Below are 26,615 nucleotides of genomic sequence, written 5' to 3'. Positions count from 1 at the left end.
TTTAGGATCTAAAATTTTTTACATTTACGATTTATATCCAATCACAGCATTATAGGTATTTAACTTGGCATTCTCCTCAACACATTATAGTACATTCCCTGTAAAACCTTTTCCTTACTTTTCTCAAACTAGAAGAACAAACAAGTAAGCCAGGGAGCTACGGCCACCCCATGCCATCCACCATCAGTGCTAACCCTTAGAAGGTCTGAAAGTTGAGAAAAACTCCTACTGGATGGATTTCTTCTACCCAGAGGAAAGAAGAAAGGAAAGCTGTAATTATTGAGGGCGTATCTTCTAGATGAAAGGCAGGGATGCCCTCTTGCTGGGCTCTTCTGGTGTAGGTTTCAATGGAATTCAGCTGCAGACACAACACAGACATACCTCCAGAGGCACAAAAGAGGAAGAACACCCCTAAAGAGCGAGATTACCTTGGGAGTTTGGGTGATTTGCTAGCTCGGGAGATTTTGGGGGATTTCTTGGCAGCCCAGTCGTCACTCAGTTCAATGTCACTGGAGTCTGAGCAGTTACAGCTGTCGAGCATGGCGGAGATCAAGCTGTTGCCGTAGATTTCATCTGGGGAGACACAACCAGAAGACTCTGGGAAGTGGTATCAGACCCTAACAAGGATCACTACTACTGGAAACTATGGGACAGACCGACTCTACAAGCCAGCATTTAAGTCGAGAGTTTGAAATAGAAAGGACCAGAGCATGGTTTCCTTTCTACGTTTTTATGCTATTACATTTTCTAAGCAAAAGGAGGCAATTACTTCTACTGTTATCAAAGTGGACATGGAATTTTCATGCCTCTGTAATATATAAAACAGTTCTGCAGTGTTTACCAGGCCAAAAGCTGGAACGTCCCATCACACCAGGTATCTGTGTTCGTACGAGTTTGCAGGCAGCCTGGGGACCTGGGCCGAGCAAGGGGCTTGCTGACCCAAGAACCTGCTTCTGACCCGGGCCCTGTGATGGCCTCTTCTGGTTCCACGCCTGCTCTGGACTAGAGACCTGACAGAGTCAGCTCCACTGCAGGGGTTCCCAGTTTAGTTGGCCCGCTTCGAGTAGCAGCTGGAAGGAATGCCTGTGCATGAGGCCTGTCAGTGCCGGGCCTGGGCTCTGCTGAGGGTGCCTGGACAGAAGCTGCTAGAGATAATTTTCACAACCGGCCACCAGGCAGAAATGAGAGGTCCTAAGGCAGAAGCCGGTGTGCACAGAGGTTGGGCCATCACAAAACTGCAGAGTAGATGGAGGTCATATCGGACACCTTCCTCGAAATCTTTTCTCCTTTGCTGCCTTCCTCTCACCCCTCACATCCCTTCACTCCCCAAACGCTGCTCTACCCTCACTGCAGGTAGCCCATCTTCAAAATCACTTTGTTTTGCTGACAAAAAGCCTCATTCCCTCAAGGCTCCAAGAACCTTGCCAGGTAATAAAAAAGCTGAATTGTCCAACTGCAATGAAATGATTGATAGAATCTGAGTGATTTTATCATTCAAAAAAGCTGTTTACATTTGAAAGGATGAGTGTGTTAATATAAACTAATCTCTAGTGTTTCTGAACATATGGAGGGGACATCTGTGAACAGGGGCCTCTCGGAGGCCACTGGAAGCAGAGTATGCTGTCTGGCATGCACGCTACCTGGAAGCAGGCTGACTGAGGCCCAGTCTGTGTGCCCACATCACCCTCTTCTTACACTACCTCCTCATCAGAAGGCGTGACTCGTGAACACAGCAAGCTAGACTGGTGTGCATCTGAGTTCGATCAAATAAAGAGGCTTCACTCACAGGCCTTGAGCAGCGCTTTCCATTACTTAAGTTAGGAGTCACTTAGCCAGAGGAAGCTTGGCCCTGACTCACATGGGCATGGAAACCCCCAGAAGGTTTCTGTGTGCTCATGAGCACAGGGCCAGTTCACTGAGTGAGGAAACTCAGTAACGTGTTGTCCACTCAGCTCCTGACCTGCTTGCTAATCCAAGATTTCACAGTTGGCTATATGTCATAACATTTGCTTTTTTCCTTTACTCATGTCTTAATCCATTTGGGCTGCTATAACAAAATGCCAGACTGGGTGGCTTATAAACAACAGTAATTTATGTCTCAGTTCTGGAGGCTGGAGGTCCAAGGTCAGGGTGCCAGTGTGATCAGGTTCTGGTAAGGACTCTCTGCTTGGCCTGTAGTTGGCCACCCTCTCACTGTGTCCACACATGGCCTTTCCTTAGTGTGTGCGTGTGGCGAGAGAGAGCTCTCTCCCTTTCCTTACAAGGCCATCAATCCTATTGAGATTCCGCCCTCACAGCCTCATTGAACCTTAATCACCCTCTAAAAGCCATATCTTCAAATATAGTAACAATGGGAGTAAGGGTTCAACATGTGAATTTCAGGGGGACAGAATTCCACCTGCAGTAAGCTCTAACTAAAGATTCCTTTAAAAAATTTGGGGATTTATGCTAAAAAAAAATGCTCTCACGCATTTTTAATTCTCAATTATAAAAATACACACTGGTAATTTTGAGGAGTGTGTTTGTTAGGTTGCCTGGAGAGCATTTACAACAGCATGCATGAGCTTTGGAGTACAACTCCCACCTGGGCACTGGACTTGGGGGACTTGGCCCAGACCTGCTGAATGAAGCTAAGGGGCAGGCCTGGCAGCCTGCTTTTAGGGAAGTGCCTCAGGTGACCTGCAGGGAGGTGGCCCGTGGACCACGTTCTGAGAAACAATGATGTGCAGGCTTGAAAGAGTTAATCAGCTCGTGAGAAATTCTAGGCTTCCCAAAGTTGGGAATCTTTTCCTCCTCTGTACCAGTCTGCGTATACCATTTGGTTGGCCATTAGTCATATTCTGCCTTGTGACACATCTTCTATTCCTGTCTTGAGGTATTAAAATCTTGATGTTTTGGGGCACCTGGGTGGCTCAGTGGGTTAAACTGCCCACTCTTGAATTCTGGCTCAGGTCACGATCTCACAGTTTGTGAGTTCGAGCCCTGCATCGGGCTCTGTGCTCACGGGGCAGACAGAGCCTGCCTGGGATTCCCTCCTCTCCTCTCTCTCTGCTCCTCCCATTTTTTCTCTCTCTCTTTCTCTGTCTCTCAAAAATAAATAAAAATGTTAAAAAAATTAGAAATAAATAAATAAAATCTTGATGTTTTTCCTGAACTTTCCAAGCGTTAAGTTGTCTTGCCACCCAAAGGGGTTTATAAACTTCCCGAAAGCAGAGATGCCCCGGCGTTACCCACAACCACAGGAGATTCAAAGATGACAGAGAGGGCAGTGAATACATACTGTTGATGTGCTATGCTTTATAACTTTTTGATTTGGTTAATTACAAAAATAAAGCACCTTATTCCCCAGAGGACTGCTAGCACTTGAGCCCATCTGTGCACAGCACGAGCTGAGGGATGGGAACAGTCAGCAGAAGCAGCTGTTGGGCCAGTGGTCTGCCCCCCGGCCTCGGTGCCCCATGGTACCCCTGCCTGCTTCTTCTGCCTGATTTTTAGTGGGCATTTATGCACGTGGGGGCAGAAGCAAGCGCTTCAGGTCAGCTCCCTTCAACGTTCCATCTCAGTACAGGTTTTATAAACTTGTACACACGGCAGGGAGCCTCAGGGACAATGACCCTGCGGTGTGCGCCTTCCACAGCCCGCCCACTTTGGGCACTGCTCCTCTCCCTTCCCCTGAAGCCACAGCTTCTGCGATGCCCACTGCCCTCCTGCCCTCCTCACTTCGCCTTCCTTCCTTCTGAATCTTCTCCCTCCTCTCCGCCTGCCTCCCTACCAGCCTCCAGTTCTTCCACTCACCTTTCCTGCTCTTGGTGCTCATTCACTGCATGAACCAAAAGACAAAAAAACGGACCAATACCTACTGTTTCAAAGTACGGTCCTACTGCTCTCAACTTTACACGGTAACACAGACGGCAGAGCGTGGCCACAGACGCTGCACGAATCATGGAGGGCACACAGAGGGGGAGGGGGGGGGCAGCTGTGTGAACTATCGGAGCGGGCAAGCACGTCAGGCTGAAGACGCTCACTGCGCCGTGACACCAGCGCATCCCAGGGCTTCAGGGACACGAGGGGCAGAGGCCAGTCTGATGGGTGGGAGAGGGAGCGGGGCTGGGGAAGTGGAGAGGATGAGTGTGCACCCATCAAACAAATCCCTTTCGACTTGTCCTCTCAAGGTCAGGCACTGAGTTCCCTCCGTCCAGGCCCTCGGGACTCCGCGGGGGAGGTGGGGGAGACAAGACACCGGCAGCCCAACTGACAAGTGACTGGCAGGGAAGGCAGTGTTTCTCCCGCTGTTGCAGGTGACGAGCAGGATTTCACAGGGGGCAGTGGAACATCTGAGCTGGCGTTACTGCCGGTGGGGCATGTGGGCCTCACAGTCACTAGCTTAGGACACTGGGCAAGTGTCCATAGTGCAAAGAGAAACAGTAAAGTTCCTTGGCTCTGGAGGCTCACAGTGTAGGACCCCAGAGGAAGCATGCAGCGAGCACCTCGAGTACACCAACTGAGTAATGAAGATCAATGCAGGGGAGAGTTTTCAGAAAGGCAGAGTGATTCATCATGCCAAAATCTTTACGGATGAGCAAGGAATTTTCCTTGGTAACCAGCTAAAAAGCGGTTAATGGTGGATTAGTAAGGAGCAGAAGGAAGATTCTAGTAGGAGGCTGAGGAGTAGGCTGAAGGTTTGAAGATTTTAATTCCATCATTCGCTCTGGGAGACAGAGATGTACCTCACGATGATTTTCAGCTTGTCTCAGCAGTACATTAAGGCCCTCGATAATGCCTGATAATAACTAAAAGAGGAACCTATTATTCCCAAAAAGCCTGTGCCAGCCTCCCCCAGACAGCGAGTTACGTTCCCTCGATCCACGGCCCCGAGCAAGCAAAGTCTTACGGGTGCTGTTAAAAACCCACCGGAAAGTACATTTAAAGAATCATTAGCTTCAATACAATTTTGGAAATGGAGCAGCTTCAAGGATGTTCCACACTAGCCAAAACACAGGCCCACATTTCTTAAGTAAGCATTAACTTTGCACGGGCTGTCAGGAACACGAGTCCTCAACCACACCCGAAAACAGGGTGTGGAGGCCCACCTGATTTGCTATCTGTCCGGGGGTCCATGATGACAAACTCTGGCCGCAGCTTGCTGATGCGTCGCCCCTTGAGGATGGGCACAAGCCCGCCCAGGTACTCCAGGTAGAGGGTGTAGCACGGGCCGCCCACCTCCGGGTCGTCCTCTGTGCGCTTCATGGTGCAGTGCAGACGCTCGTTGCCAGCCGAGGGGTAGCTGACAAAGTCTCGCATGTTGTTGGGGTCTGGAATTGGGGGCTGGAGGTAGGACATGGAAAGAAAAGAGTACAGACAGCACTGATTACTCCAACAGAGCACTGGCTGATAGCTCAGGGAGTGTTAACCGTGTGATGGAGAGCAGCCACTCTCAACTGTGGGTGCACGTAAGGATCTCCTGGAGCTTTAAAAAATACCTAAGCTAGGATCCCACCTCAAGCAATGAAACTGGATTCTCTGGGGGGTGGGCCTGGGCATGTGCATTTTCTAAAAACTCCCCATGTGATTTTAATGTGCAGCTAGGGTTGAGAATCACTGGTTCACAACCAAGATCATGAAGCAACTTGAAAAAACATCCCAACAGATTCTAAAACTGGTATTTTAAGAAAAAAGTAACCTCGAACAAGTCAATCTGATACTTAGAAGCAGAGCTAGGATACAAAAAAGGGAACACGGAAAATAATGTAAGGTGCCGAGGCCTGAGGTTAGGAGGAAAGCCACACTTGACTAGCAACTGGCAGATACAGTCCACACACCACCAATACACGGACTAATTCTCGAGTTGCAATCAATATAAAGGACAAGTGACAGCGAGTGCTGGATGGAGGTCGCCCCTCCTCAGCGCAGTAATTCAATCCTCAGGACAGGGTTCACTCTGACCATTCCCGTAACTAGTGACAGAGCAAGCTACTCAAACTTCCAGGAACATGTTTCTTGCTTTTCTGAAGCACCTGCCAGGAAGTGAGGATTGAACCAAGCAGACAGATGATCAGGATGGCACGGCAGTCAAGCTCCCAATACCGCCTCTGCCACAAGAAAGCTTACGCCCCTCACACAAGGCAAGTCTCTGGTGGACGCTTCTCGTGCCAGGGACAGACTGCACTTGCAAGAATCCGTCACCTGGATACTCTCGCCGAGGAGCAGACATGGCTTTTGCGCTCCTGCTCTGGGAATCTCACCTGCCCTCCGGGAGCAGGCAGGCAGCCAGCATGGGGGAGGAAGAGAAGGGAGGGTGGACGGGCTTTACCTTGATGGTGGGGATGAAGGCGGTAGAGAGGTAGGAGCAAAGGCGGGGGGGCAGGGTCAGCTTGCTGACGTCCTTGTCTTCTCGCAGGGCGCTGGCGATGGCCTGCTGGCACAGCAGCTGCAGGCTGGACACGCGGTGCTCCACGCGCACCACGTACAGGGCTGGTCCTGAAGCCATCAGCAGCCGCGAGTCCCGATGTCCCCAGCAGATGGAGACAATGGGGCGCTGCAGGAAGTGAGGGAGGCTATACTTAGGCTTCTGCTCTTGTGGTAAGAAGACGATGCAAGCGTGTCTCAAGTAAAATAAAGTGACTGAATAGTTTTTGAGAATATTGGTTTTAAAAAGCACAATAGATAATGAAATACTACATTACACAAATTCAGTATTTTCATTGGAAAGTAGTCAGATCCCCAGGCCAGAACACAAGGCACTGACTGGAATAGTTCTGTGAAGTTCTTTCACATGTATTATCTCATTTAATTTGGTACCGTAAAACCTAACTTAGCTCTAATGTCTCTGCCAGAAGATGCAATTAGTCTGGGGAACAGTAAGACACCTTCCTTACTGAAACTCTCGTTATCTGGATCCCTAAGAAATTGATGGTAGTTCCTGTGGCTTGAGGCAGTGGCAAGGAGGTAGAGCAGATAGCATTTTTGTCCCCCTTTTGTCCCAACAAGGAGCATTTTAGCGTCAAATCAACACTGGGCCTGGGGTCATGTACCGTGTGGCCTGGGGACCATCATACAATCCCGGGAAGCCTCTCGTGTTGTCACGAGTAAAACGGGAGCTGTGAGGACAGAAAGAGAGGCAAGATGCCGAAGGTGCTTCTGGGTGGAACCGATCACAGGTTATAACCCGCAGGCACTGAATCACTGTCACCCTCAGCAGCCCTGGAGCTAAGGAAAGCTAAAAGCTATGTGGAAAGAGGACCCAGTTTCTGCGGTGGCCACTCCAGGGCGTTGTGGACACCACTGCTTTGAACAGGCAGGATGAAATCCAAAGATGCAAGTCAGTGACTAGTTATATTGGAAAAAAAAAAAAAATCCAAGGCTCGGGGGTGCCAGCCAGGATCAACCAAGGAAGAAGGGAAATGGCAGAGGGCTGTGATGGCAAAGCCACAGGAGAATCTGTTCATTCCTGTCCAGCTGGATGGGGCTCTAACTTAATGAGGTCTTGAGGGGTTTCAAAGATCAGAAGTGGGGATATCAGATCTATTATAGGAATGACAGGAACAGAATTTTCACACTTCAGTGACAAATATCAAGATAAAAGGAACAGATTAAGACACCTGCTTAAAATAGCCTCCAGGGTCAGCTAATCCGGGTTTCAACTTCAAAACAAAATGCAAGGCTGAAGATACTCCTTCTTTTATTTCCATCTCTGTGAGCCCAGGCAGCCGTGGGGTGGGAACCTAGAACTCAAGTGCGCGGGCCTCCAGAGTACTTCTAAAATACGCCTCCTTACAAGAGGATCCCACACCCGGGGCCGACTCCATACAGGGGCCTGTTAACTTAGAGTAAGCCATAATCAGTACTAAAGACAAAGCAGAGAAGGCATAAAAATTACACAAAAATTCCTTTGCTATCATTAATCCCTGTCCCCTCTGTCCTTCTGGTTTCTGCTTTTCATGGTAACAGTTGATTACATGTTTTGGGAGGATCTTACATAAAATTACCATTATGATAAGTATGTATCGCTTATCCCTTTGTACAAATGAACTTAAGCCACTTATACAGACTTTCAACGTGGATAAAAATTCTCTCTCTGGGCAGCCTTGGGTGGCTCAGTCGGTTAAGCGTCTGACTTCAGCTTAGGTCATGATCTCACGGTGTGTGGGTTTGAGCCCCGCATCGGGCTCTGTGCTGATAGCTTAGAGCCTAGAGCCTGCTTCACCTTCTGTGTCTCCCTCTCTCTCTCTTTCTCAAAATAAACATTAAAAAAATGATCTCTCTTACATCTTAATTAAGTACATATAACATCTCATTTAATCCTTTCAATTCTACCATGTAGGTATCGTTATTCCTATTTAACAGGTGAGGAAACTGAAGCTCAGAGAGGCTACTTGGTTGCAGCTAATACACTGAGCTACAATTCTCACCCATTTCCTCTCAACTCCACAGCTTATGCTCACCTACCACAAGATGCTGCCTCCTCTCTGTTAGCGTATGGATATAACCACCTAAAGAATGTATAATGTCTCACTAACAAACTTAATAAAATAAGAAATAGAAATAAAGAGAATGTGCCTGTCACTTATTTTTATAGCATATACTCCCTGTAAGATGTAAAGTAGCAAAATAAATACTGGTACCTTTCCATACTAAATTTTAAGGCTATATTAGAAAAATAAAGAAGCATTTACAGATAGAGCTGATCCTCTTGTCTGAAGGTTTTGAGATCTCCCTGATGTGGGGAACTGATTATTGTAATTCCTACTGAATGGGGGAGGCTTGGCGGTAGGGACATGACCTCAGGATACCCTTAAGTCCTATACACCAGGAGAAAGACTATACTGTGTATTGAAAGCTGCTAAGAGACTATATCTTAAACGTTCTTCCCACAAAAAAGAAATGGTAATTGTGTGCCGTGATGGAGGTGCCAGTGAACCTTACGATGGCAATTCTATTATAATATACAAGTGTATCAAATCCACACTTGTGTACTCTAATTTACACAACATTCATGTCACCTATATCTCAATAGAGCTGAAAATAAACAAATAAAGAGGAAACCACACACAAAATCCTTTTATACCCTTTTGAATACTTTATACTTTTTTAAATATGTCATCTTATTTTTTTAATGTCTCATTTCCTTCTGGTGCTGATTTTCCTGTGCTGTTTATGGGTACTTCAGCCTACAAAACCCTCCCTACAAACGTTCTGTTGTTTTGGAAACAGTGAGACTCAAGGCGCACATGCCACAGATGTGGGGTGGGGGTGTCTTGATTCAGCTGCCCCCCATCCCCGAGGATCAGGGGTGCCAGCAGAGCATGAATCCACTGCCTGCCCACAGAGCGCCATCTTCCCTAAGAATTGCCCACCTACCAGGATTGGCTGCAGCAGAAGAGAAACGTACCAAATGTTTAATCCCAATAAACCCGGGAACAGATACGGGTGCACACTAAGACAACTCCCACAGATTAGTGCTTTTGAACAGTTGCTGTCTGCTAGGGAGAAACTCAGCTGTAAATCTGCAGACTTAATCTCTCTCAAATCACACAAAATGACTATTTTTAGAACTGATGGCCAGAATTGTGAAGTTGGTAACATTCAAATCTTAATTTGTGTGGGCAAGTTCACATACTTCGCATGTCTAAATCCAAAGCAAAAGGACAAGAACGTGAGCTACATTTCGGGGAGCATCAGTGTAGTATAAATCTAGGGCTCCGGTGAGTTTGATGAAACAAGGAGAGGTATTAGCTGGAGAGAGATGCTGTTTGTATGGAGGTCTGGTGAGTGGTTAACGCACAGTCAAGTTGACCACTTGAGGACCTGCCTGTCTCGCTGTCTGATGCCGATCCACGTGAGGGAGGCAAGTGAGTCTGCTCCTCTTCTGTCCTTGGCTATAGCACAGGGACTTTATTAGTAAATGGTCAGTTTCAGCCCCTTCTGGCACATGAAGACACGCCACACACTCGCGAGCCTCACCTCCCGCTGCCCACGAAGCACACCGCACACTCATCTGGGCATCTGTTCATCTACTGTGCTGCCAGTCAGTCATCCAGTTAGCTGTCTGTCAAATGTCTACAATGGGCCACACACATTCCAAGAGGGCAGAATAAAACAAAATCCCTGCCCTCATGGAGCTGACACTGTGAGGTAGGACAGGAGGAGAGATGCACATCTTAGTCTCTCTGATGGAGAGTACCTGACCATGCTGATCATGTCAGGATAGGGGCCTTAAGAAAGAGCAAGGCGGTCGTTTCAGACAAAGGGGGGCAGAGAAGGCTGCTCCAAAGAGGTAGTTTTAGCAGAGGCCTGACTGAGATGGGCAGTCTGTTTATTTTAAAAAATTGAAAGCTTCCTCACCATATTACTATTTTTGTATACTGCAGTGAGTTGCATGGAGTCCTCTAAAAATCCAAGAGGAATGAAAAACAGGCTGTTCTTTCCATATTAAAGATAAGCTGCTCAAGAAAGACAACAAAAGGGTTAAATCCAGCTGTCCCAAGAGAGGGACAGTGAGGCTGTCCGAACCCACTGTTTCTGGCTGATGAGGGCTCCCAGCTGAGGACCAGGGACCAGCCCATGGAGCTGTCTGACCCTGTGGGTGCCAGAGGGCCCTCCCAGGCTCCTACAGCCAGGGCAGCTCTGCCCCTCCTTTCCACAGCTCCCCTAGGAAGTAGAATGTTTTCGGTCTTAGAGGAAATGCGCTCCAATGTCTAACATTGGAAGGGGATGTGTATAATGTCTGTAAAGGTGTGTACAAAGGGAATGTCTAATGTTTGTACAAGTGTGTACAAAGAAAGAAAGCCTTCTCGAATAGTTCACTGTTAAACAGACCAAGTTGGGTGACTGGTCACCATCAAACTGTGTTGGTGGAGCCACGACAGTTTTGAATATTAAGCTGTAATGATTTGGCCGCTGACTAAGGGGCAGTAACTAGTGAAAGCCAGCTCAGCATTCAGGCACCCAAACTGCAGTTTTAGAAAATGCACCATTCTTATATTTTCAAAGCTGACAATCCCAGGAAGGACTTTCTTCTCATCCATTTCTAGCAAACCATGGAAAAAGCACTCCTGTGGCAGCTTCGTAAGAATAGGTATAGGGGCACCTGGGTGGCTCAGTCAGTTGAGCGTCCGACTTCGGCTCAGGTCATGATCTCACAGTCCGTGAGTTCAAGCCCCGCGTCGGGGCTCTGCGCTGACAGCTCAGAGCCTGGAGCCTGTTTCGGATTCTGTGTCTCCCTCTCTCTTCCCCACTCATGCTCTGTCTCTCTCTGTCTCTCAAAAATGAATAAATGTTAAACAATTTTTTTTTTTTAAAAAAGAATAGGTACAGTTAGTCCTCAACAAAAAGGGTCAATATATACCCTTGCTAACAGACTCTCCTTCTTGAGTACAGAGTCTATGACCATACCTGCAATCTCTCATTTCACTTTTCAGTTTCCACATCCATCTCTTCCTCTCCCTTCTCTCTTAACATTTTACCCTAATTATCTTATATCAACAAAGGAACCTTACAGAATATAAGCCGACTCCTCCAACATGCCTTTCATGCAAACATTCATAAAGCCACAACAAAACCAACCAACCAACAACCCAAATTACTGAAGCCTGCAAACTTCAGTCAGTAATGCGAACTCTAAACATCTGCTGTAGATGAACAGATATGCAACTACATATAGATGGTCCCAGAAATAGCTAATGAGGTAAATTACAGGATTTTCAACTACAACAGGTAGAAAGGAAAGGAAAAGAAAGGAAAATGAATTGCAGTGTATTTCCTTTGAAGAGCTTCAGCCATGGGCATTGCTGTTATGAGTAAATCAGGAGAATCCATTTTAAAGCTGAGGCTGCCGCAAGTTTGTGCCCAGCAATGGCTTTGTACGCAATAACCTACAATCTAATTAACTTGGAAATAAATTATCCAATCTAAATTGCATTTAGTTCTTTCTATAAACAGCCCAATAAATTTCCTAACTTCCTTCCTGCTATAAAAATGTCCCTGCCCTTGGACAACTTGAAACAGCACAGATAACCTGTAATTTTAGAATCATTACAGAAAAAAGTTGGTGCTCTCTATAATTAATGTTGTACTTGATTTTTTAAATTTTATTTATTTTTTTTTAGAGAGAAAGAGAAAGCATGAGTGGGGGAGTGGGGAGGGGAGGAGAGGGCAAGAGGGAGGGAGGGAGGGAGGGAGGGAGGGAATCCTGAGCAGGCTCTGCACTCAGCTGCAGAGCCTGATGTAGGGCTTAATCCACTGACCCTGGGATCATGACCTGAGCCACAATCAAGAGTTGGTTATTCAACCGACTGAGCCACCCAGGCACCCTGTTGTACTTGATTTTTAGTAACACCATTACTTTACTTTGTATTATTGAGGCAATTTTTTTCAGTGGTTTAAACAGATCCTCAAATGAAAAAACGAATAATTTATTAAAATTCTGAGACACTATATGGATATTTTTCCCCAAAGGATGATCAGCTAAGCTCCCTTCCTATCTCTGAGCCCCAAACAGTTAAAATTCAAGACCTATGTTAGTTTCACAGTTGTATGTTACAGTTGGTGAGAACTTCTACACTGGTTGAGGCCGTTGAGCGTCTACCATATTCCAGGCATTTCAAAGAAATGAAGAAAATGTGGTCTTTGACTTCAAGAAGGTAAGACAAGTAGACAGAAAAGCGTAATAAATATCAGAAGTATCAAACATCCCAGGGGGATGCTTCATGGAGAAGAGGGGTTGCAGCTGTTGGGCAGATTTACATAAGGATGTGACCGTGCTGGCGTTAAGGATGGTTTCCCCCAGCTGAGATGGCAGGGAGGGCAATCCTTGTGGAAGGAACAGAATACCAGCAGGAGGGGTGCCCTGAGTCAGACTGAAGAGTGGACAACACTGAATATACTGGGAGTGTGTTTCATTACTTCAATTCACAAATAAGTTTTTTAATAACTGTAAAAGCCTTATTAACTTAGAAAGAGCTGGAAATGCCCATCCTCTCCTACCTGTCAGGGTAGGGATAAAAGTCAGCATGACATCTGAGTGAGAAGGCACATAGCCTCCTGGTTCAAACTATCAGCAGAAAGCACTAAAAAGAGCATATGTTGACAACTGTCCGTCCATCAATCCACCAAGCAAATATTTACTGAGCACCTACTATGTTCCAGACAGCGCACCTGCGGTTTCAGTTTTGTTAAGATGAAAATGTTCAGAGATTGGTTGCGCAATAACGTAATACAATTAACAATACTGAACTATACGCTTAAAAATGATTAAGACTGCAAATTCTATTATGTGTGTTTTTCCACAACCAAAAAAAGAGAGCTATATTTAAATAATCAATGTCTGCATCTAATTGCAAATTTCCCCGAATCTGGTATACCTGCCTCTTTGAGCTGGGTAAGGTTAGAAAAGAAGTCTCTAGTTTATTATTGCCCCCGTCAATCATCAACTCACTCTCAGACCTGTCTCCACTACACCCCACTAAGAATTTCATCCTCCACGAGAGCTGATCCAAATCAGAAATGAAGTGGTCTACAGATCTCTGGGAAATAAAAACAAATAGAAAAGGGCTACCTCTCTTTCCCAAAGATCTTTAAGCTTTCTTACTTACTGTTTAACAGTCATTTAGCTAAGATGCAGAAGTACATTACTGGCATAGAAAACATAACATCAGAGTGAATGAATGAAGATTCAGCGCATACTTCTGTAAGTGCTAATTTCTGCCTGACGATAAATACCAGCTCCCTCTGCTTACTCACTGTCCACTCTTTTCAGTGGGGGATGTAATAAAGTATTTTGGTTAAAGGCAAAAACATGTTTCTCCCTTATTTCTTCTGGCTTACACTCCATAATTTAATTAAGGTCAACGAAAGATTAAAATCTGTCGAAGATAATTATAGGAACTATAGCCACCTCACAGTATTTAATGGAGCCCGGAGAGCATACTAACACAGTGGCGTTACAATGAAGGTCTGACACACATCCTTACTTGCACAAGCGTGTCCAGGGTGAAGATGTGCTCCCCGCGGACATTGTAGAACTTGACCATGGCACTCTTCAGAAGAGGGCCATTGGGGAGGTCACTGAGCTGGGTCTGCCGTTCCATGCCAGAGACGGCCAGGAGGTCTCCCTGCGTGCACCACTGGGCCACCACCTCTGAAATCACAAAGAAGACAGTCAGCATGAGGATGTGACCCTCCCTGAACCTTCACTGAAGTAGTTTAGAAAACAGAGCAAATACAATGGCAGCTCTTACCCTTTCTCTCACGAAGACAATAGCTACCCATTTCTCTGAAGACAGTACAGACTCTATTTAAACAGGTGTCTATCACATGGATGGGGAGCACAGCTCCCTGACACACAGCTGTATGAGGCCAAACCACGTGACGAAGCCGGCATGTTAAATACCTAACTTCAACACCGGCATTACCGTCGAGGGATGTGCAGAAATCTGAGGGAGCAGGTAAGATCATTAATCCCATGACTCTCCATCTGCTGCTTGTGTCCCTGCCCTCAGAGATGATTCTAAGAGTATACAAATGCAAAAAGTAAGTCAAGAGCAAATTCTAAGTTTATATTCATTTGATTTCTGTGCACCACTGGGCAGATAAAGTTCACATAAAGGACTTATCTGCATATGAAGGCCTTGACTTTTATTCCACATTGGGATGTTATGAGGGCTTAGAAAAGAAGATAAATACTTCTGTTGGATGGCGTGTTGTCAGAAACTGTCAGAAATTTTCACCCTGGAGATGTGATGCCCACCTACCAAGCCACTCGGTACCTATAAAAATGGCTATGAAAGGGTTGGTCAAATCCCAACGTGGCAATTTATTTATTCTGGCTGGTAAAACAAGCTAATAGTACTAATAAGATTTAGAGCATAGTTCTTCTCCATCAAGGCCCCAGAACCCTATCTGGCTCATACAGAGAGCACTGATATCCAGAACTCAGAGGCCTGAGAGAGGCTGGACGGAGCTGACGGTGCCCTGTCACGACAGGACGTGTCTCAGAGCCGGGACCAGATGCCAGCAGGGCCTGGGCTCCATCAGGTCACAAACCATCACAGCACCTTGCTCTTATTCACACGCGGTGCCGACTCTGATGTTAGTAACAGCACATTCTGAGGTCACCAGTGCTTGGTGACTTCCTTTGAAGACCAGACTGTGGTCCCAGGACAAGATGGCTCCCTGGACCCAGGGAAGCGAGAGCCAGCCCATCAGGTGAGCCACCGACAGGAACTAGAGACAGAGGTAGCAGAGGGCTGAGTGAACCCAGCTACAAACACAGAACGAAAAATCTCTACAATCTGAGTCAGTGAAAGCATCAATAAAAGGAGCTTCCCCCCCCCCCCCCTTTTCTTATAAAAGGATATGAATAAGGACAAGTACAAACCAGGAAATGAAAAATAAGTTAAAAGCATCATCCAAATATCCTGGTGAGTAAGATCTCAAAAAAGATGAGAGGGGGGAAGGCTTGAGGATTTGTGCACGTATTTCACTGTGCTCGGGTATCCAAAGGGCTCAGGTGCTCTGGTGAGAAGCCGGCCATGACAATGAAACTGAAATGACCTTCTCTGGATGACAGTTTTGGCAACACAAGGAAGTCAAGAGGAAGAGCCACTAATGCTGACAGGTAAAGGTGACACAAGCAGAGCCTGCGGTTGTTTAGGATGGCAGCGTCCCTGCAACTGCATAAACGAAGAGGACAGCACCCAATTCCTGCGGTTCTGCCGCTAACCTGCTTTGGTCAGGTGGTGAGTGACGAACCCGCACCGTTCTTCTTGCTATTGTTTTAGTAAGATTCTTTGAACTTGCCCCTCAGAAAAGTGGGCTGCTGCTGGGCTGCTGTCCCCGTAGGGGCTGGCACAGACACACAGTCCGCTCAGACACTGCTCGGCGACCAGAGGCTCTGCTCCCCACACGGGCGCCCGGACCCGGGGAGCAGGAGTCCGCGCAGCCACGAAGCAGACGCCCTGGGAGCTCGTCCCCGCAGTCACCAAGTCATACTGAGACAGCCGTGGTCTCCACAGCCAAGTCATTGCTTAAAAGAGAACAAGTTCTGCAGGAGTAACACCACTTCTTGTTCCGACGATGACACGACCAGCAGCATCAAGGGCCTGAGCCAGTCCTGATGCACATGATGGGCAGGCGCTCACCAGGGGAGGCCAGCTTACCCCAGAAAACCCCATCACAAGGAATTCAGGAGTGGGAGTAAGAAAGAAAAACCACGGACTGTTCAGTAGCAACCAGGGCTGTGTGAGTACCTCCACAGGGGCTGAATCCCCAGGGTGGGACTGTAAAATCCCCATGAATTACTACAAAATCAAGGAAAAATCACATATTTATTCACTTTCTAGATTTCACTTCCATAAAGAAGGAAACAGAAGCCTAGATGTGGTCAGGACAGAAACTTTCCTGTCCCAGGAAGTTTTTATAAGTTTATATTAGAATAAAAATAATCCCCAATGCCTTTGCCCGATCTTTTAGTAATAATTTCACAGTTTCTAAGCCTCTAAAAATTTGTGTCAAAATATAAGCCAGAAGGAAGGAACTAAATGCTTTATTCAGTAGGCCTCTTTTCACTTTTCCTGAAGCTCTCAGCAGAGTCTCTAAGGATGTGGGGAGTTCCAAGGCACAAAAGAGGCCCATCCTCCTAAAGCACTGATTTTCCTTGATTTTTTAAAAGTAATCTCTATGCTGAACATGGGGGTCGAACCCATGACCCTGATATCAAGAGTCATATGCTCTACTGGCTGAGCCAGCGAGGCGCCCTGCTCTTGATGATTTTGAAGTGTCTGTGGATTTTTGGTCTCTTAAACATTTTATACACAAAAAAATTAGCAGAGTCACACAATTCTACTTTAGCTAGACAATCTTATGGATCTTTCTTGGTAAGAGCCGGAAGAGTCAAAATTTGACTTGTAGTGTGCGGTGAGAAAATTTGGTCCTTTTATATTAACAAGAGCCCCTTGTGTGGAGTTAGTGCTGGGTCAAAAACAGGCAGCCAAGTATTCGTGGAGAAAGAATAGCGCTCTTACCAAACACCACATGTACTTGAGCTGCTGGTTGGAAGCCTGAGTGAGGTTCATGGGGGCCTTTGTCTCTTGGATGCCCACGTTAATGATTCATCTATTAGTCATTAGATACATGTGTACTTGTGTGTGTACACGTGGATTTTGTGTTGAGAAAGAGAAAATGAGCATGTGCACAAAGGAGAAACAAATTAAGTAGCAAAGTGTGTGATGGTAAAATACCATGTACTTTTTTTCTTTAATAACAGTGCTTCTGTGAACATATGGAGGACTGAACAACACCGGCGTGTATTCAGTGAGGACGATGGATCCAACCTCTATCAGCACAGACTGCAGGAGCAGACAGCACCACTGACTGGAACCACTCTCCTTCAAAACCCGCTCTTGACTTTCACCAGTATGGTGCAATGAAGTGACAAAAAGAGGAAATTCTGTAAAACAAAGAAACCCTAGGAGTTTAAATTCTTTGATTTTAAGACAAATGTGGGTGAAAGGAGCAGTGCCTTTGAGAGCCTGCTTTACTGCAACGGATGAAGTGTCTAGGTCAGAGTTTCTGAGCGCACCACTGAATTGTTTTTTCCTTGAAGGGTAAGAGAATATGCTACCTCAAAATACGCCACACCGGCATATAAAAACTATTTTGAGCTGAAGGCAACTGAGAAACAGCAGATACAAAAAAAGCTCTCTCTTTTCCCCTATTTGCCTAAAAGCAGGGTGTAAATTTGTGCAGGCACTTGCCCACTCTGCCCCCTGACCAGGAAGGACAGAAGCTAATCACTGGAGACAACTCTGGACCCTCATCAGCCCACACACAGCTCCAGAAGAATTTACATGACAAACTTCAGGAACTGGCCGTTATCTTCCATTAGTCCTCCCTGTTTACCTTCCCACAATCTGCTACCCTAGAAACTTTAAGTCCTTTCCCTTTGTCTTGTCACTTTTCCAAAAACGTTCTGTTCTGCTGTTAATATGCAATATAAGCCCAAGCTCTACCCACCCATTTGAGTTACTCATCTCTGAAAGCTTCCACAGCTAAATGCAATGCATGTGTTAATAAACTTGTTTCTTTTTCTCTAGTCAACCTGTCTTTGGTCAGTGTAATTGATAGGGTCCCAGTCGGAAAACCTAAGATCTGTAGGGGGAAAACAGTCTTTCTTCCCCTACATTCTCAATGAAAAGTACAGTAACTACAAAAGGTAAAAACCCCAAATAAGGTGTACTAATTTATGGTTCACTATGTGATAAAGAGAAGTCCCCTAAGTTGGGATACTTAGCAGATTCTTCTTTAAGGCAGAATCTCCTCAGCAAACATCTGCAAAACAAAATCACCCACCACCCCATGAATCTGCAATCAAAACACAGTGTAACAGGTGGCGGAGAAGAGGGTGATCACAGGGACTGTGAGCTGTCTGCCATTCTGTGTTCTTTGGCGACAACATAAATTACAATGTTGGTGATAAAGCAGAAAATATCATGAGTCATGTTTCTTCACTGGAGAAGCTCTCTGATGATATTTCTTTGAGACAGTAACAGAGAAAGACTAACCCATTTCAGTCCACCCTATATGACAATTGACTGACCTGTCCACCACAGGACAGATGACCATGGACGGAGCAAGTTGCCACACGCCACCTTGGCAGATTCTGGCGATCTCTTCCTAGTATTTACCCCATGAAGTCGTGGACAAAAAACAAAACAAAACAAAACAAAACAACCTGCTGCCGTTGATAGCACATGTAAGACTGAGTCCTCATAATATTCTGAAACCAAGACAGAAAAAGAAACTGCCTACATCCAGCGCCGATCAGATGACATCAGCTCACTTAAATTTCACCTAACTTCCTGCAATTAAGACGACTCCGTGCAAAAGCATGTCCCCCCATGAAAGTGTGAAAGATATAGATTAGATTTAGATTTCTAGTCAGGCAATGGGAAGAATGCTAAATTTGCCTGTATTTTTAACATGAAACTCAAGTCAAAAACTTTCACACTTGGGAAGGCCACCCAGGGTCACCTTCACAAGCCACCTCATATGTGTTCCTAACCTTCCACCACAGGCTTGGTGGGGATGTGTCAGAAGTGCTGCTCCAGTGCAATCTAGTTTGACAGACAGAAAACAAAACAACACATTCAAGGAATTAAAAAAAGTTTCCACAGGTAAGCAAGATGACAAAGATTCTGAAAAATTTGCCATATGAGAAATACAAGGGAACTGACTGGTAAATATGTTAATTTCAGTCCTGATCAGACACGTGTCAGAGAACAAAGTTCAGGGCTCCAGGACTAGAGGCAGGTTCTGAGGAATTAATAAACTTAGTTGAAGGTTTAAAAGTAGAATTTCTGAAGAAGAAAAGAAGAGCCTGGACAACCAAATATATGTGAGAATTTATGATGACCACCCCTGCATGTTAGCTCCACAAAGGTCAGAACACTCAGAAAAGAACTTGCAGAAAAGACCAAGGAATGTAAGTTCATCATCATCATCATACACACACAGAAGTATTTACTCAGCTTCTAAAGGAGCCTATTTGTGGTATAAAGAGGGACTTCTACATAGTTCACGTCCCTCAGGAGTTTAGGCTAAATAATTCCTCACAATTATAGATCTGAAACAGCAAAATGGGATACCCACAAAAAGGAGAACTTGTAAGAATATTCTATAGTTTTAAAATGGAATCAAGAAGTGCTTAGGGGCAGGCAGACAGGTATGATGCACTCCAATCAACAGTTAAGTATACGGACCTGTGTCTCCATTATCATCCCTGCGATCCCTGAGTAATTCAGACAGGAAGCACATGACACAACTCTCTGGTCTGAGGCAAGTTCTGAGTGACAGTAGTAACTTGAACTGCACGTTCTGGTTTACCCCTGGTCTTCCATTCGGATTATAGCAGGTCCCTTGCACTTTGAGACCAAAGGCAATCCAGGGACTTCTACACCGTACCATTTAATCCTGAAGAGACAGAACTGTTTTTCCAAAGAACTCATCAGGGTCACAATGCGAGTAAATATTCTTGAATTGCAAAATTCAGAACATGCCAAATGCCTACGGACAGCGATTTTCTTGTGAGAGAACACATTTCATAACATCTGTCAGGGAAGTCAGCATTTGGCGGTTGCTGTTTACATCAATGCCTCAGTCCTGCAGCTGCGGGGACTTTACCGCACAACCATCGGTGTCTTAATACGCCTCAAAGTAACAGGGGCTTCTGTGAAACTGCCGTGCTGGGTCTGCTGCCCCAGGAACGGCAGGTGCTTAGGTCCAATACTGTACTGACATCATATGTTAGCCAGAGGCAAACACATACACCCAAGAGAGGGTTACTCGTCGTAGTAGGTAAAGACAGAAAGGCAAAGACTGTCAGGAATCCCTCCTCAAGATAAGCCTAGGTGTCAACTTGTCACATAAGCAGAGGAGCAAAAGGAAGTGGCCTTCATTAACACACTCCATTAAGCCTACGGACGGGCGGGAATGGATAAGTACTGGGTGCGGGACACCCACCGGAAGGCAAACGCACACAGGGCTGATGTGTGGGCTTGGGGTCACGTGCAGCCTTCTGTACCTTTCAGCCCTGAGCGGATGACAGTAGGAGACAAGTCGTCGTAGTTGTTCATTAAGCTGATGTCCCCCGAGGTGAAGCTGACGGTGAGCAGCGGCTTGATGTTCTGCACTGGGATGGGATACGCTGCTGGACCATCTGCCGGGACAAAAGTGCTGAGTAAAAAGGAGGCAAGGCACACATGACCCAAATCTAGGACACACTGCTGCAGTCTGGCAGAGGGCTTTAACAACTGCCTGACACTGCAGACCAGACTCTGGACTGGGATGTCACTGAGTAAGGCAACACTGTACATAGCACTCAGGAACTACGTGGGGCTGTCAGGAAGAGCGCCACCGGGGAACCCTGGAATGAGAAGCAGGACGGGAACAGGCGGCCCTGGAGGCACCAGGTGGGGCTCCTTGGGCTCTGCGGTATGGTGATGAGAACACATGTGAAGATTATTAACTCATGTGTTAATGCGTCATGTTTCTAATGATGTGTAAACATAAATTATTATTTTAATGTCACATAACACGTAAGGATGGTGGAAAGAAGGATGAAAACAATTTCTTAATCTTGGTCCAACGTACAGAGAAAAGTTGCTTTTCAACACTAATGCCCTTTCATTGGACATTATAGGAAATAGGGAGCCACAGCAGCCACAACGAGTAAGTTTTTACCGTAAGAGACTCCAAACCTGGAGAGAAAGCCAAGGTTGGCTGTGGCTCATAAACAATTCTGCTGCATCTGCAGTGCACAGCCAGTATAAAGAAAATTCCGCTCTGTAAGTTCAAGGAGTACTCATGGATGCTAAGGAAGAACTGTGATGGGTCATGTTCTGGATTCTTCCACATGCTGCTTCAAAAGTAAAAGTCAGTCCCTCCCACAGGCCAAGATAAATGAGGGCTCTTTCAGAAGGCCCCCTGCAGGCTTCATACCCACGCCGGGTTCATCCCTGGGAGCCATCCGGAGTGGGCTGGCCTGACATCCGCACACTCGCCCCACCTCAGCCCTGCCTGTGGAGGATCCTCAGGTATTACTTTCCTCTGCTTCACTTTCAGATGCTGTACGTACCTACCTCTGTGCTCAAATCCCCTAGGCCACCAAGAAAAACCCAGCTCTATGTGAAAGGCAAATCCCAGTCATCCTCCAAATTGCCGCATGTCTCTGAGAAGGGAAATGTGTTAAAGCAGCAGCCGGGGTCTTAATTCTATCCTTGGACTCATTCTGAACCTGCTTTGTAACTTGCTCTCTAGATCTTGTTTTTTTCCCATAATACATGGGGCTAAGTGAACCTGCAGTCAATCTAGTAAAGTTCTGTTTTAAAAGTGGGCTGACAAGTATCCAACCTTGTATAACACGGACTTTATTACTATGAGGCTGGAGAAATAGTCAATACTTCACTCAGGTTGGGGACCTACTAGGAAAGGGTATGTTTATGTCTCAGATGGAAGTACATTCTCCTTCCCCCAACCCCATGCACCCTGAAACACTACCCCCAACAGATCTAAAGTTTCTTTCATGTGGGGCGCCTGGGTGGCTCAGTCAGTTAAGCAAACAACTTCGGCTCAGGTCATGATCTCATGCTTGTGAGTTCGAGTCCCATGTCAGGCTCTCTGCTGGCAGCTCAGAGCCTGGAGTCTGCTTCAGATTCTGTGTCTTCCCCTCTCTCTGCCCCTCCCATGTTCATGTTCTGTCTCTCAACAATAAATAAACGTTAAAAAAAATTGCTAAAGTTTCCTTCATGTGAAAATGGTCGTCTCCTTAAACAAACGACTGAATGAATGTGTGAATGTCTCTGGGAAGCATCATGTCTTATATCCTGTCTGGGACAAAATGAGAGCATTCCAAGTACCAATGGGGGTAGATGCCGATGGGGGACACAGTTAAAGATCTATTCCCCGGACCAGCAGCTCACAGGATGAATGTGCCCACAGTCACCGGAGAGGGGAGCAGTGCGAGGACAGAAGTCCTGCAGCAGTATGACCAAGTCTGATCTCCTACTATTTCACAATGTATTTTTCCTTTAAAAAAAAAAAAAAAAAGAGGAATGGGGTACTAGGGAAGTGCCATGGTCCTGAGGAGGCCAATGACGAATGCTGCTGTTGGTGACGGCCAGCATCAACATCAAAGGTTTCTGGCTTTTTGTGTATGTATGTGGGAGGTGTGTCTGTCACATGTGTGGGAGATAAAATGCACTGCAAAAGTGAAGGAGGCTGGAGTCTGAAATCATCCCCACCAAGAGTCTGAAACCTTTCCTTAGGTCCAAATATTAAAAAACTAGACGCCAATTAATCTAAACTGACATTGCTGTGAGACTTACAGGGGAAGACAAGTTCTTCTGAACTGAGAAAAGCAAGTTTCCCCCCAAAAGACAGAAGAGGGGCATGGACAGCAGCCCCATGTACTGGCCTGCATTACAGGCAAAACTAATCCTTTTCTCACACAACTAAAGCTAAAGGTTTTAATGACATTAGGGATTTGAAACACCACAGATTAAGTTATAGTAATAGCACAGCATTTCTCATCTCCAGCTCTCTTTATTCTTGCTAAGCAGCTAAGCCCCACAACTCCCTAGGGACATGAAAAGGGTCATTTCATGTCTAGCGAAACCTAAGCCAACGGAGCTTCATCCACCTGTGCAGTGATTCTGAGAAAAGGGATGGCAGAGGGAAGACAGCCGAATCAAGACCAGACGTCAGGCTGCCCTGCCTTGTGCTTCACCGGAGCTCTTCCCAGTGGGTCAGGGCGCTGCACCTGTGGTGGACTTCACCCTCCTCCTCCGGCTTCCTACCTTGGGGTGGGGAGTAGTCGTCTGAGTCCGTGTCGCTCTCGCTGCTGTCCTCCACCAGGAAGGCGGGGCAGTTCCAGGACATGCTGAGGATGCCGTCGGACTCGTGCAGGAGCACATGGGCCAGCATCCTGCCGTGGCAGTCCATGACGATCACCTGCCCGTCGGCCGTGCCAAACAGCACCTGCAACCAAGGACGGGAACCCTTGACGGACCGGGAGAAAGGACTGCGGTTTCTGGCAAAACTCATCACCTTAACTTGTTAAGATGTACAAAATATATTTAGGACTCAAAAAACAGAGCAGTTAAGTAGCTGAGGCGATACACAAAGCATTAAGTACCAGAAACTTAGCTGGCTATTAACTTGCAAGCATTTTAGTCCTCTAATACTGAAATGTGACTAATGGCAAAATAAACACATTTGTTATGGAGTATGGATATTTACAAATACCAGCAAAATCACTGTCTTTTTGCTGTTTTTGTTTTTTGCATGTTTTATTCTTTTGGTTGGAGAAAGAGGGTTAGGAAGAGGGTAATATTTATTTTTCTTGAATGAAAAAAAGCAGCAGCGGAGGTTTGGTAAGAATTTCTCAAATTGAGAAGAAAAACTTCCGGTGTATGTTTGACCAAAGAGAAAATATATTTGGTTATATAAGCAGGTTATCTAACCACATTTGGAAAAGATGCTCCTGAAATAGTTTGTCTAATGTTTTATTTGACTAAGAGGAACAGTCTTTTGTATTAATAATTAATGTTATAATGTATTAACAGTATTAACACATTCACTGAGTGCTTACTTTGTGCTAAGCACTATATTAAGAGCTTTACCTCACATATTGTCAAACTAATCCTGGGAGTTAAGTACCAGCACTGTTGATAGAGAGCTCAGATGGGCCTGACACCCTCACTTCACCTGGTCTGGGGTGCACACGCAGGAATGTGCTGGGGGTGCAGGCAAGTGCATGGGCAGAGCTGAAGCACAGGCAGGGCAGAGGAGAAGTTAGCCCCCCTTCATCGGAGCAACAGAGGCACCATCTCACAGCTGCTGGAAGCCCCCTGACATGAGCTGTGTCTTCTAGCTGGATGACCGACCGCACGGGAAGCAGGACCTCCAGGGGGAGTACACCATGTTCTCTTCTGTTTTGTGTGGTGGTAGTTTCTGCATCCGTTGGCATTTAAAACTTTGTATCTTTTGTGTTTAATGAGATCCTTGTGTCCATCAGCAACTGATCAGGAGAAGCATGCAAAGTCTTTCCATCTTACAGATGCAGAAACAACCTGAGAGGTCAAGTTAGTTGACAAGGCCATTAGGTGATCAGACCACCCGGCTCTCTTACTGGAAAGACTAGGATTTACACAGAGGGAAAGTTATTTAGGGTGTGTTAGGTCCTTGCCTCCTTTTGCCATTAAGATTTTGACATTAAGCTCCTTGGGGGCAAAGACTGTCTACAGCTATCTCCCTGGCACCTAACAACTTTGGGTACAGAGGGCACTTAATAATATTTATTATTAAATAAAGTCAGTGACCATCAAAAGGCATTTTTAGTACATAAATCCTGACTATTAAGATAGATTAATTGCAGGGGAAGATATATTTCATTTAAGTAGTAAAACACTCACAGAATTTACAGAGCTGTTTTAGAATAAATCAACTGTCCATCAAACATTTCTTTAGAAACGCCTGGGTGGCTTAGTCAGTTGAACATCCGACTTCAGCTCAGGTCATGATCTCACGGTTTGGGAGTTTGAGCCCCACATTGGGCTTGCTACAATCTGTGCAGAGCCCACTTTGGATTCTTTGCCTCCCTCTTTCTCTGTCCCTCCCCGGCTCACACTCTCTTAAAAATAAACATTAAAAAAATATTCCTTTAAACATGTCTGTATTTTAATGAATGAAAATTTTAAAAAAGGCTCAAACTGTTTTCTCCAGGGGCAATAAGGAATCTATTACTGCACTGGGCTTAAATAAAAAACACACAAACTACTAGGAATACAATAAAACACTTTAGAAGAAGCTGAGTTTTTGGCTAGCAATGGAGAAAACTAGTATCTGCTGGCACGTCTGCAAAGCCCTCGTGCAGCACCGGCACAGGGATCAAGACACTGGGGGTGGTCAGACCTGCTAAAGCCCTGGAAGAGGCACCTGCTGAATGAGCTTGGTAGGCAGTTTTCAATGGTGATAAATATGGAATGTGACTTCTTGTAGCTTTAACTGAGATGCAAATTTATGTATTTCCAAGGAAAGAGATGTGTGGGAACCTATCAGGCCAATATCATGGGTGATGTCCCCAGGAAGCAGGCTGTTTTTGTCCCCCTTCCCACATTCTCCTTAATTTGCTCACGTATGTTTTGAAGAGCAGCCATGCCTTGGTGCTGGGTGAAGGGGTTATTTGATATAATTTATGACTTCTGTTTCTAATAAAGATAGCTCATTGGCAGGCCACAGCCAGCAGCAGTTACTTTTCACAAGTACCCAGAATTAATATGTACCAATCCCAAACAAGTTTCCACCCCTGCTCTTATGGGTTCACATTACCCTGGTCTTCCACTGGTGCAATCATCACTATTTTCATACCTTTCTGTGCAATATTTCACTTCTGACTCCCATGCTAGACTGTAAGCTTTTCAGGGCATGGCCCATATGTGCTCTGCTCACTACTATCTCCCCAGGGACTGTCATAGTTGATGTCACATGGCAGTAAGTATTTGTGAAGGGAGGGAGGAAATGCCTCTGCATTGAAGGATATTTTGAGCAATGCTCACATTTTCCCATTTTAGAGAAGAACAGATACCAGACAATAGAATAGACATCTAATTTCTGAATAGAGGATGGGTGACTTAGTGAGGCATCAGTGTTCAACATTACACTAAAGCCAGCCCCCGAATTCCCTGCCATGAATCAATTCCAACTATAGCTCTCCTGGGAAGATAACGCACTATTAAGATCAGAGAGAAGGAAAAAAGCAGCACTAACAGTCTAGTTGTCAAGCGGTGATGGAGGAAGTTACTCTGTTTGGGAAGAAGTATGTCACAGATAACTCGAGAACACTGATACAACATGAAATCAGATTTTTAAAAAATCTCTTCTATTTCAAGTTCTTTTCATGCCTAAACACTTCCAATGAGACAAAGCTTATGTGAGCAAAGGCCTGTAAGAGAATAAGCCAGAGAAGTCTAATAATAATGAATACACAAACAGGCACATGCGTCAATCTCTGCTTCTACTTCCTAATTCTGGTGCTTTAGATAGGTTGGTGCTGGCTCCTCCTT

At 45.7% G+C, this 26,615-nt stretch overlaps 1 protein-coding gene across 3 annotated transcripts in view; it reads right to left on the bottom strand.

The window, feature by feature from the left end:
* TULP4 (TUB like protein 4) overlaps positions 1 to 26,615 on the bottom strand; it is a 242,427-nt gene that overhangs the window by 18,176 nt on the left and 197,636 nt on the right. For all 3 annotated transcript variants that reach the window (XM_043593124.1, XM_043593125.1, XM_043593126.1), the window contains 6 exons: positions 23,349 to 23,529; positions 20,576 to 20,710; positions 13,968 to 14,134; positions 6,311 to 6,535; positions 5,091 to 5,325; positions 429 to 573 (listed from right to left, as the gene is read on the bottom strand). In XM_043593124.1, the coding sequence (XP_043449059.1) occupies positions 429 to 573; positions 5,091 to 5,325; positions 6,311 to 6,535; positions 13,968 to 14,134; positions 20,576 to 20,710; positions 23,349 to 23,529 (1,088 nt within the window). The remainder of the gene's footprint in view (positions 1 to 428; positions 574 to 5,090; positions 5,326 to 6,310; positions 6,536 to 13,967; positions 14,135 to 20,575; positions 20,711 to 23,348; positions 23,530 to 26,615) is intronic.

The sequence above is a fragment of the Prionailurus bengalensis genome, chromosome B2, assembly GCF_016509475.1.
Source record: "Prionailurus bengalensis isolate Pbe53 chromosome B2, Fcat_Pben_1.1_paternal_pri, whole genome shotgun sequence".
Taxonomy (NCBI): domain Eukaryota; kingdom Metazoa; phylum Chordata; class Mammalia; order Carnivora; family Felidae; genus Prionailurus; species Prionailurus bengalensis.
Note: the sequence above shows the minus strand (reverse complement) of the source record. Positions and strands in the feature narration are given on the sequence as shown.